The sequence below is a fragment of the Crinia signifera genome, chromosome 2 (genome assembly GCF_055691185.1).
Source record: "Crinia signifera chromosome 2, ASM5569118v1, whole genome shotgun sequence".
Classification (NCBI taxonomy): Eukaryota; Metazoa; Chordata; class Amphibia; order Anura; family Myobatrachidae; genus Crinia; species Crinia signifera.
In genome coordinates, this window is record NC_139218.1 from 357,841,191 (window position 1) to 357,854,176 (window position 12,986).

Sequence of the window (12,986 nt, forward strand, 5' to 3'; positions counted from 1 at the left end):
GTCCATCAAATATTAGCAGTGACTGTGCATATATAAGTGGAAATAGGTTGAGCAGCTAAGACCGTTGGAGCAGCCCAAGATTTCCCCATTCTACTGTTAGCAGTTTAAAATCTGTTTATTATGGGAAAGTGTAATCCAAACATTATATTTGAAGTCATTATTTAGGTCAAGAAAGATTATCTTCGGGCTCACTCCACATTCTTCTATTTTACTTGAACCTCTTTTACTAGACTAGACAATATTTATAATGGAATAATCTTTAGTACATGATAAACCGTTGTTCACATGAAAAAAGAGTCTATGAGATAGAAGCTGCGATGGGCATTATTGCCAGTGTGGGCCATTGGTTCCTAATCATAGCAACTATGAGAGAGGTCCATGTAGCACTTAGGCAGGTTAGGAAGCTACATGTATCCTCATAGTGGGGGCTATGGTAGTACCCATGGCAGAGCTAATGTAATTGCTTGCAAAACATACAATAATTCATGGTTAGGATAACCTACAAAAATGTCACGAGAGACTTGACTGATGGCAATCAATTATAGGTATGGGATTCGATCTCCCCTGTAACTCCACTATCCAAAATGTGTAGGAAATTGCAATGGAAAAAATGATCTGCTCTGCGGGCCTTGCACATATCAGACAGGCATTAGATCTTCTGGTGCCCAGTGGGGCTGGTGTAAATTATTCCTCAATACATCAGAAGCGTTATGACTTATGTGGGAACCGTGCACTGTACAATATATTACGGATTTAATATCATTTGAATGTTGTACATTAATAAACAAGCTGAAGTAATGGCAGTTTGCATGCTATAACCTGCATACAAAGTAACCCGGTTGAATCGAGCGTTGATGATGGTGTTTTGTATCTTTCAGACTGGGAAGAGGAACAGGTCAGCAGTCCGTGTATCCTCCGACTCATTTATCAAGGACGGTTTCTCCACGGCAATGTGACTTTAGGAGGTATGGAGACTCATTTTTCATTGAAACTTCATTATTATTATGTTGCAGAGTCTTAAAAGCAGAAAACTAATCTGTCTGCACATTGAGCATTTATTCTGATAGATGCCTTACTGCCAAAGAAACACCTTGACCATAAGCCAACTATTTGTGTTTTCATAGCCTCTAAATTTGTCATCTGCGTTGTCAGATAGAATTTCATTTTTATAAGACTATAAGAAACACAAAAGCCTCACACGGGACAGCAACATCCACCCCGCAGACAATCTGTTCCTGATTCATGCCGTACAGTGGATTATCAGGCAGAATTGGGGTGCTTTATGCTGTGTACTAATCCGATAATGTGTATAATTCCACTTCTGGGTATTTTACATTTTTGATGTCAGGTAAGTAGTCATAGTGGCCAATAGGAACCATTTGTGCCATTACAGCTACTTACCTTACTGCATCATTTGTCCTTTCACTAAGCTTGTGTCTGCTTATCCCGTATGCAGTACCAGTGGCTCCAGCGCCTCATTGGACTACTTAAGCGTTTGATAATCGACTGAGCTGATATTGACACTATAGCTTCGACCCTGTGGCTGGATCTCCCAAAGCCACTGACGGACATACAAATCCTGGTGGCTGTGGTATTTGCATATGTTTCCAGAACAGAAGCTGATTGGTTGCTTTGGTCAAATACACTTTATTTCTCTCCGAGGCTTGATACATCTTCCCCTCAATATCTCTATCCATGGGATATAATGGAACAAGGAGTTTTCCAGTGTTCGCTCTTCGCTTCCCTGCTCAGATTTGTTTTGAAGAGACCTGTCAACGTGTTGGGAGGGGTTATCTGAGCTACGAAGTGGCAGAACCCAAAGACAGCAGAACCCAGCATGCAAAGCAGTGTGGAACCTGTATATACTGTAATGATCGTTCTACTAAACATTCAGCTATATGGGACTCTGCACGGTGGCAGTGGAAGCCAGCCAGGGTCTTAAGCTCACTGTATGTAAATGGAAATGCTAGTGTTTCCTGGTAACACACTGGTTTTCATTTTCTCAGGATTAATATTATAGAAGTGTTCTATGACAGAAGGCGATCTATCACATGTATACATTTATTCTTCATTGTCCCAGATGGTCTCTGCTCTGGATATCATGTTGTGTGCCACAGTCTTTTCTCGTAGCTAACCATGTAAAAATGTTATTCATTTTCTTTCTCATTGTTGGAAATATACAAATGTGTTCTATGTCAATAGCTCTGCTGCTAATACAAATCATTATTTAGGCTTTTCTTATCAGTACTATCAGTGCACCGAAGTCTGTGCCTGGTACACATTTGCAGTGCAATTCCGCCATCTTGTGGACTTATGGCTAATAACATGTCCCAAGGTGAAGTGAGAAGGTGATTCACTGTGTCAGCTCCCATTGGTTATATATAAAGGGTTCTGGTTAAAGCATTTATCCCATGTACTAATCATCTTTCTTTCCTAACATACAGGTTTTATTTCTCCCATATTCACACGGTTATACTGAAAAAGGAAATACATATCTTGGGCTGAAATCATTTTATTAAAAAACATCTTCTATAACCACTGGTACTTACATATACATAGAGAAATCCAATGACAGCCGGATTTGCCGCCTAGCACTGTAGTGAGGGGGTCATCCTGAATCATTCACTCCCTGTGCATTCGCACAGGGGAGCAATGTTTTCAGTCTGCACATGTGCTTCCAATCCATTCGCACGGATGCTGGGCGTTCCCATGGTAATTCGCCGATGGTGTGGGGGGCAGGCAGCTGACGTCAGGGGGTTTGAGCTGCCTGCCCTCTGCCCATACAGGGAGCATGCAGATCTAAGACACCAGATAGTGTCTTAGATCTGCGTGCACTGTAGAAATCATACGATGGTCGGTGACCATCGAATGATTTCCTCCCCACACGCAAGCTGAACATACATTCGTATGCCTGCAGGGATATTCGGCGTGCGAGGGGGGGCATTGTGCAGGTGGTGTTTAAAGCACAAGTAAAGCAGCAAATTTCGCAGCTTTATGTGTGAACCACAATTACCAGAAAGACCTCCTGAGTCTGGTGTAGAAGTTGTTATTTCCAGGTACTTATGCCACCAGACCGGGCTTGCCTCACTGAATCCCAAGATCTAATTATCTATGTTCAGGTAGAGTGATGGCTCCCTCATTGCATATTAATGACAGGATTAACCAGGAATCTCATGGAATTAGAAATGATTGGTTGAAAAATAACCACAGTGCAAATATGTGCTTAGATTATACAACAGAGATCTTGTGTATTATTATATATGCAGATTTATTTGTAAGATAGTGGGGAGCCATGATAGGTTCTTTGCACGAATTTACCTAATTCTGTGCACTGAGTGTACCCCTGTGTCCTTAGCAGATTAGTATTGTTAAATACAAAAAGACCTTTTCTAGAGCTGTTGTCTCTGCCTAGTCACTCTCTCCCCATTTGTACATGGTTTGCATACTGCCTCTGTTAAGGTGAGTATACACGGGTGCAATTTCATGTAAAATCGCTGGGAATATAGTCGCCAGCTGCGCGCTCCCGTGTGCACTGCCTAATGGTCGCTGGTCGCAGGAGCATGCTTTCCCCGGCGATCGCTGTGCCGGGAGGTCAGTGCCGGGGAGATCAGCGTTGATCTCCCCAGCCCCATGCCGCTGCTCCCTCCCTCCTCCCATCAAAGTGACAGCAGCAGCGTCTGCTGCTGCTGCGCTCCCCCTCCGCCCCGTAGCAGTGTCTCCTTTTCATCGCTGATGAAAAGGAGACACTGAGCAATATGATTGCTGGGGATATATTGCTAGCAATATATCCCCAGCAATCATATTGCACCGTGTGTACACAGCATTAAGGTTTCCAGTATGCACCTGATTCTATCTAGACGGTCATTTTCTGAATCAACGCAAGCAAGAGGATGCCTGTCACGAACTACTGAATAGACCATCAGTGGTGCACGGCCAGTCTACACATTACAGTGCAGTACCATCTGTATAGCGTTGCCCACCCCTCTGACAAACCATATGGTACTACACACAGTTCTTATCCGTTATTCAAATGGCTGGAGGGTTTCTATGTGAGGCTTTCCCTTATAATGGGATGCCTTCATGATGTCAGCCGTCATTATGTTGACAAGCAGATCGGTGGGACTGTGTTGTCAGCAATGTAAAATGCCAATCCCCCAACACCCTTCATGTTTATAGTTCTACTGCTGGCACATATAAAAACTTTTATTGCATTGTAACATTTTGGCGCATAGTGTCCCCGACATACTCCAGCCAATTTCCTGCTTGTCGAAATTCTGTATATGTATTCCCTTATCATTATGTAATCTATTGTTAATTTCTATTCATACAGCATTAAAACTTCCCCTTGGCAAGACAACGGTGATGCACTTGGTTGCCAGAGAGACCTTGCCAGAGCCAAACTCTCAAGGTATGTTATAGTGGGGTTCCAGAGCAAGGTTAAACGATTCAGCAGTTCAGCTACCGCTCCAGCTTATACAGATCCGCACCAGCTGGATGGCTACAGTTATGTACCACTGGTCTGGAGACCAGGCTTTCTTTGGGGCTTATTTTTCTCTACCGTCCAATGGGATACTATACTGAATGTTAAGCTTTGGGGTGTTTTACACCCTGCACAGGATGTCCATTCAGTCCAATGTACCAGATGCTTTAAGTGAATGTCTTGAGACTCTGCTAGCAACTATTTGTTGCCGGAAATACATTTTAGTTTCAACATGATGTGAATAAGACGCATCAAGAGACACTGCTGATTATTAAGGATATGACACTTGTATATTGTGTGTGACTGAGTCTGTATAGGGAGCACAAACAAACTTGTATTCTATATTGTAGCACTTCATATACAGATTCTGAGGCTCACTCACACACACACAGATATATATGTGTCACATACCACATCAACACAGGCTAATCTTGCACCCTGACCACATCACGCCGTGACTAAAATGCATTATCGGGGGAACAGCCCCCAACGCTATCAGAGTTCCGCAAGACCTGACACACTGAGAGGGGCTGTTTGGTGCAACTGCAGCAATGATGTATGAGGACACGTTTATATACTTGGCTTTTTAGATACAAATGACATAAAAGCAAGGTTGTAAAGCTCAGACACAATATTTCATTATTAGACATTGCACGAATCAACGTTCACATGGCTGTAGAACAGTTTTAAACCCATGTAAAATGTTTTCTGCTTATTGCCTAAGTGTCCTGAGACTGAATGTTCATACATTCTGACTTACTCAGTGTTCTGTGTATCCATCTTGTAAGATACGATCACAATGCTTTTTTTTTTTATTATCTGTGATAAGCTTCAAGTATTTGCTGAGCATGAAGCCAGTAGATCTTCAGATTGTGAGTGAGAGGGATAGTTCTTACCTCTACTTGATGCTCCAGTAACAAGACAACGAATCTATAGTAAAGGAACACTGAGCTATTGTTCGGGTATCTCATGTATCATATGACTGGAGCTGAGATCTCGCTGACAAAGGGGTGGATCACTTCACATAATGTAGAATGAGGGACTGAGGAAAAAGCATAGCCTATACGTCATAGAGATATTATTCTGATCATCAACAGCACCTCTTATACCTGTTCATGGCTATAGAGGTCTTATGTACATATTATTACACTAGGTGTACTGTGTATCCTGTAACCAAGTGCTCTGATTGGTCAGTCCTACCACACCATGTATTATATCGCACATAGTTACAGATGACTTATGTACAGATTATTACACTAGGTGTACTGTGTATCCTGTAACCAAGTGCTCTGATTGGTCAGTCCTACCACACCATGTATTATATCGCACATAGTTACAGATTATGTACAGATTATTACACTAGGTGTACTGTGTATCCTGTAACCATGTGCTCTGATTGGTCAGTCCTACCACACCATGTATTATATCGCACATAGTTACAGATTATGTACAGATTATTACACTAGGTGTACTGTGTATCCTGTAACTATGTGCTCTGATTGGTCAGTCCTACCACACCATGTATTATATCGCACATAGTTACAGATTATGTACAGTATGTACAGATTATTACACTAGGTGTACTGTGTATCCTGTAACCATGTGCTCTGATTGGTCGGTCCTACCACACCATGTATTATATCGCACATAGTTACAGATTATATACAGTATGTACAGATTATTACACTAGGTGTACTGTGTATCCTGTAACCATGTGCTCTGATTGGTCAGTCCTACCACACCATGTATTATATCGCACATAGTTACAGATGATGTACAGTATGTACAGATTATTACACTAGGTGTGCAGTGTATCCTGTAACCATGTGCTCTGATTGGTCAGTCCTACCACACCATGTATTATATCGCACATAGTTACAGATTATGTACAGTATGTACAGATTATTACACTAGGTGTACTGTGTATCCTGTAACCAAGTGCTCTGATTGGTCAGTCCTACCACACCATGTATTATATCGCACATAGTTACAGATGACTTATGTACAGATTATTACACTAGGTGTACTGTGTATCCTGTAACCAAGTGCTCTGATTGGTCAGTCCTACCACACCATGTATTATATCGCACATAGTTACAGATTATGTACAGATTATTACACTAGGTGTACTGTGTATCCTGTAACCATGTGCTCTGATTGGTCAGTCCTACCACACCATGTATTATATCGCACATAGTTACAGATTATGTACAGATTATTACACTAGGTGTACTGTGTATCCTGTAACTATGTGCTCTGATTGGTCAGTCCTACCACACCATGTATTATATCGCACATAGTTACAGATTATGTACAGTATGTACAGATTATTACACTAGGTGTACTGTGTATCCTGTAACCATGTGCTCTGATTGGTCGGTCCTACCACACCATGTATTATATCGCACATAGTTACAGATTATATACAGTATGTACAGATTATTACACTAGGTGTACTGTGTATCCTGTAACCATGTGCTCTGATTGGTCAGTCCTACCACACCATGTATTATATCGCACATAGTTACAGATGATGTACAGTATGTACAGATTATTACACTAGGTGTACTGTGTATCCTGTAACCATGTGCTCTGATTGGTCAGTCCTACCACACCATGTATTATATCGCACATAGTTACAGATGATGTACAGTATGTACAGATTATTACACTAGGTGTGCAGTGTATCCTGTAACCATGTGCTCTGATTGGTCAGTCCTACCACACCATGTATTATATCGCACATAGTTACAGATTATGTACAGTATGTACAGATTATTACACTAGGTGTACTGTGTATCCTGTAACCATGTGCTCTGATTGGTCAGTCCTACTACATCATGTATTATATTGCACATAGTTACAGATGATGTACAGTATGTACAGATTATTACACTAGGTGTGCAGTGTATCCTGTAACCATGTGCTCTGATTGTGCAGTCCCTCTAGTCTATGGTTTTCAATAGAGGAAATTAAAGCTGACATATGGCGTGCCTAGTGCCCGGGGGAAAGAGCTCAGATCCTCAATTTAAGTGTTAGTGATTACATGAAAGAACAAACAGTCCATTAATATCATTATATAATAGCCTTTAAAAAAAATTGAGGACAAAATCCTAAACATCTTGAAAGCAGTAACTGAGAGACACAAGGTCACAGTGACTGCGGGGACATCTCCTGTCTGAGACTGGTCAGTGTCATTGTAGTGGGAATAGGTCTGTACTGCTCAGCCATACACTGCGGCCACACATGCACATACTCCTCATTGTGACAGATCTTTCTACATTAATGAACAAATACCTAAAGCATCGGGTTCTAAGACCACAGACTCATTCATAAAATCATTATTTAAATGTTCAATTAAATGATCATTTTCATACATCCTCATATGTATAAATGTAAAGCCCCGTACACACTATGGGGTGAAGGCAGATGAGATGCACAATAACAATCACATAGTTCAGTGTGTATGATCCATGAATATAGCTATGCATGCTCCTGTGGGTCTATGGGCCTATGCATCCTCCCTTCTTGTCTGCACATGCAGTCCTTGCCGTTTATGACTAGGAGCGTATCGTTCTGTGTGTGAATCTATGAATGTATATCAGTGGTTCTGAACCTCGGTCCCCCCAACAGTTCATGTTTTCCAGTTCACCCAGCAGGTGTACTATTTATTCACTGACACATTTTAAAAGATTCACAGGTAGGGCTTCCCTTGTGATTCTGTGTGGAGACCTGGAAAACGAGAACTGTTGGGGGGTCCTGAGGTTGAGAACCACTGTTCTATATCATTCATTCTGTAGCGCCGGAGCCTTCAAGAGAAATCTTCAACGATATTGTTAGCTGCAAGCAGACAGTGAGTTTGGCAGAAATGCAGCGTGGAAGTGTTGATTTAGACCCAAGCGGCAGGGCCTGTTAGCAGGAGCTTTGCTAGCTTTGGTGACACCTGGTGCAGCTTCTAGGCTCTATAAGCGCACTGTGTTTAACATCGAGTGTGTCCCAGCGGGCCAACCCCCATTTTCGGCACTCCAATTCCAGAGATGATGAAATCCCCCCGTAGACAGTCTGGTCTGCAGTGCCAGTTCCCAGTGGTGTCACAAGAGTGTTCTGGGCTGCACCTGAAGCGCCATCGCCTGCTTAGTGACAGAAGCCGGGTGCTGCAATGTAACAACACGTGTAGCCCCTGGGTCCTTTCACAGTGTTGGAGCCAGCACTGCATACTGACTGGCCTCTGGGGGCAGCCTGCATCTCCAAGGCCCCCCCAGAGTTTTGAAAACAGGGCTCTGTGCTGCGAAGCTACGCCCCTACACATGAGATCATGCCCCTTTTTAATGGTGTACTGGCCTTTGGCGCACAAACAATCAGCCCTTCATGTAGGTAGTTACTGCAACTCCTAGACTAGTGTTTTTCAGCCACTGTGCCATGGCACACTAGTGTGAATTGACCTGTTCTCAAGTGTGCCCCAGATCTAGAGATGCCCAAACCAGTTTACAGCCACCACTAGTTCAACTGTTATTACTGGTCTCTTCTTTTCATCTAAAGGGCCAATGTATTTTATTTTTGTTACGTGTGGTGGCCAATGTGTTTTTCCCTGTGGGGATCTCATGGTGTGCCTTGGCAATTTTAAAATCTTATTTAGTGTGCCGACAGGTAAAAAGGTTGAAAATCACTGTCCTAGACTACCAGAAGCCAAGTGCCGCTTGTAATGTTACAGTGCAGCACAAACACCCATCTTCCCCATTGTAACGTCTCTACTTGTCAGGTCCCAGTTTATGGGGGGTTTTCTTGACCAGTGGGCTTTCTAGAGAGAAACCCAGATCTGTGCAATTTGTTACATTTAGCAATCCGTTTATAAATGTATGTATTTATAACTAAAACGTTCATGATCGTTTCCCTGTAAAATAGCCTGTTAATCACTTGCATTGTTACTAAACCGTACAACTCCCCACCACATCCATCTAGCAAATCTCCGATCACCCTCTATGACCCTTAATAAATGCATTTCGAGGATAGCTTTCCCACTCTGCCTGCACACTGCTGTCCCTGTAAAGCCTCGCACATTATCTGCTTCATTATGTCTAGTTGATTTCATTATTTACAATAATAAATATTCATTTTTATTAAAAATTCTAGAGCGATAAGTAAGTTGACATTTTACCAACATTAGATTACTGGCATGATTCCGTGTGAGCAGCATCTAATTTGCATGCTGACCTTTAGCGAGGCATTTTAGTGACAGGGCATCACAGTGTACTGCCATAGTGATTGGAATGTCACAGGAAACTCACAATTATTGCCCATTACTCAGGTCCCTTTTCTTACTTTCAAGAACAGTTCTGAAAATAAGTTAATGAATTCTGAGTCCTCACGGTTTCTTAAAGTCTGCCTGATAAAATTAACTTAGGTTTATTTATTTATTAACAGTTTCTTATATAGCGCAGCATATTCCGTTGCGCTTTACAAAAGGAGACAGTGATGCAACAAACAGGGTATTTACAGACAGTCACAAGGTAGGAGGGCCCTGCTCTCAAGCTTACAATCTATAGGGAAATAGGCATTAATACATAAGGATAGATACTCTATGATATTATTGCATTAATTCCACCAGAGTGCAAAGGTTCCTGGTGTGATGTATGATACGGTGACACGGCAGTTTGGCCAGGGGTCAGGAGGATTAAAAAATTGAAAAAGAAAGAGTGGATATGTGTGGACTGTACAGTGGGGATGTGATTGGATAAGAACAGTATATGAAGGTTAAGTGGCTGGTTCTGGAATTTGATAAGCTTGTCTAAAAAGATGAGTTTTCAGGGAACGCTTATAGGTTTGGAGACGGGAGGAGAGTCTTATTGTGCGTCGGAGGGCATTCCATAAAGTGGGTGCAGTTTGAAGAAAGTCCTGCAATCAGGAATGGGAGCGAGTAATGAGTGTGGATGAGAGACCCAGATCTTGTGAGGAGCGTAGAGGTTGGCTTGGAAGATATTTTGAGATAAGAGAAGAGATACAGTATATGTTGGTGTAGTTTGGTATATGGCTTTGTGTGTAAGTAAAATAGTTTTGTATTGAATACGGTAGAATTAAATAAATAAAAGGTTAAATAAATAATGTACAAACGTGTGGGTTCTTGTCATCCGGGTTATTGTCACATAAAGAATTGTGAGCACGCCTTTATCGTCACTGGATAGGACACAGGAGGAGAGAAGCACTCAGCTGACGTGTAGATATGTAATGCATTGCTCCCGTTTAATCTGCATGTAATAAGTTCTGATTTCCATTCTCTTTACAGGTCAAAGAAACCGCGAGAAGACTGGAGAAAGCAATTGCTGTGTAATCCTGTAAATGGCAACGTGTCTGCGAAGTGTGATGTAATATAGTCTTTGTTTTTCATGCTGCTGGAATAGAGGAGACCCATTTGCTTCAGAGAACCTTAGATCCAACTCCCTGTCATAATATCCAACAGAAGCGATATATTACATGGACATTCATCGATATCTCTTCCCCACAAGAGACCAAGAACATTCTCCATAACGATTTAACTTTTTGTTTTTTTCTTGCAGAGTAACTTTGTAGTATGTCCTAGTATCTCCATGTCTCTTTTTTTAATGCATTCAGTATTTCTGGGGAAACAAAAACCAAGTCCAATATCTTCTCTTCTACAACAATATCCATTCTTTGCTGCAGCATAACAAAATCCAGAAACAAATCACTGATTTCAGGCTGTCTACACGCAGATTGCACTGACATCCGGTCACCGACCTAGACCTCAACAACAGATAGCTGTAGCCATACTTGATCACAACAATCTAGAGGACAAGTTCTACACTGGAAATCAAGGCGTCGAATCAGACTGAAATCAAAGTATTAGTGACGTGACTTCTACCTAATGTAATTATTGCCCGCGGCGGCACGAGGTAGTATCAGGAGAACGACAATACGGTTTATATTCAAGGAACAAAGCTAATTGTGCCTGTAATCTGAAAGCACTCTGCAGAGGGCGCTGGAGTAATTGTTAATGTACTATTCTGTGCACTCTTGTCGCAAGCGTACGTTGCATGCACGCTCATACCAAGCATACGAGAAGAGTGCCTTTCCTAGCCTTAATATGGGAGGGTTATTTTTCCTGTAGTCCATAAGCCTTTATTATTGTGCAGAGATATTAGCAGATGTCATTATTAATCAACCTTGTGTTTTAATATCAAACATTGATGTTTTTTGGTGATGAAAAAAAAAAAAACGACTCATCCGTAATCTAGTGTCCAACTTTACGTCTAAATAGTAAGAGACAACAAACCGCAACCTTAGTACTAGTTTTTGTTCCTTTTATGTAACTTGCATTTATACTAGTGCTTGCAAGGATATTACAATACAAGCAAAAAAAAAAAATAATAAATAAAAAAAAAATGCCATCTTCTCATTTCATACAAATAATTTAAGACATGCTATGATGAATTTGCACAGCACTAAAGCATGAAGCTACGTTTCATTTAAAACTGTAAAAAAACAAAACAAAATATATATAAACTTTTTTTTATATTTTTTTCCACCAGGGAGTAAGAGTAAAGGCTACCTGGTTGAAATTACAAATATGTGTAGAATATATTTAATAAAAAAAAAATATAAAATGCATTATTATAGAATCTAACAATAGATTTGGCATAGTATAATAGAACAATATACTTATACGTTGCTTTTGCCTTTAGAACACGAACAGTCACAGGTTGACCTGGGGTTCTGTACTCAGTCCCTAACAACGAAAGGTATTAAAGCCCCCGTTACAAATATTCCATTTAATAAATTTTATTTCAACAGCATTATTTTAGTGTAATCAGATTATTTTGTTCATTATTATAGCTTTGACGGAATGCTTTATACGCATTTGGTCTTAATATTTGTTCATATGGATCTGAATTTAAATTTGTAAACCGCAAAAAAAAAAAAAGGTAAGGAAAAAACAAAACAAAAAAAGATAACAATTGTAAATAGCACTAAAGAGTTTTCTTCCTGCAACCTGTACTGATATAGATTCTTCTGTAACTAAATAAAATAATATTGTAGTGCATTTTTGTTGGTTGTTTGGTGGATCTGATCGGGACTGTAATTGCTTTGAATTTTTTGATAAAACTGGAAAAGTCATTTTAAACTTAACTTAAAATCAATGCAATTTTTTTTTGTTTCTGCAAATTAATCCCACTGATTACTTTTGTAATCCCATTGATAGTGAATTGTTATGATATTTTCCTGTATAGCTATATAATAAAGTCAATTGTCACAATGTTGTGACGTCTCTCTCTGACCTCGGGTTACAAGCACGTAAATGTTTTACATTATTTTAATTAATAATGTTGAATATTGTTCAGAGAAATGTGAAGTAGATAAATGCATCATTTAATATGCCCTCTAAAATGTTCTACATGTAAATTATTCCATAAAAGCAATTGGACAGTATTAACCCTTCAGTGGTGTTTTTTTTTAGGGAGCGCTCCCCACTGGGCAGGTTTTTTATGGGAGCGCT

The 12,986-nt window shown here is 40.6% G+C and overlaps 1 protein-coding gene across 1 annotated transcript in view; it reads left to right on the forward strand.

The window, feature by feature from the left end:
* UBL3 (ubiquitin like 3) overlaps positions 1 to 12,746 on the forward strand; it is a 121,321-nt gene extending 108,575 nt beyond the window's left edge. The window contains exons 3-5 of the mRNA XM_083169848.1: positions 879 to 965; positions 4,331 to 4,408; positions 10,761 to 12,746. Coding sequence (XP_083025974.1) covers positions 879 to 965; positions 4,331 to 4,408; positions 10,761 to 10,813 — 218 coding nt within the window. The 3' untranslated portion in view covers positions 10,814 to 12,746. The remainder of the gene's footprint in view (positions 1 to 878; positions 966 to 4,330; positions 4,409 to 10,760) is intronic.
* The last annotated feature ends 240 nt before the right edge of the window (positions 12,747 to 12,986 follow it).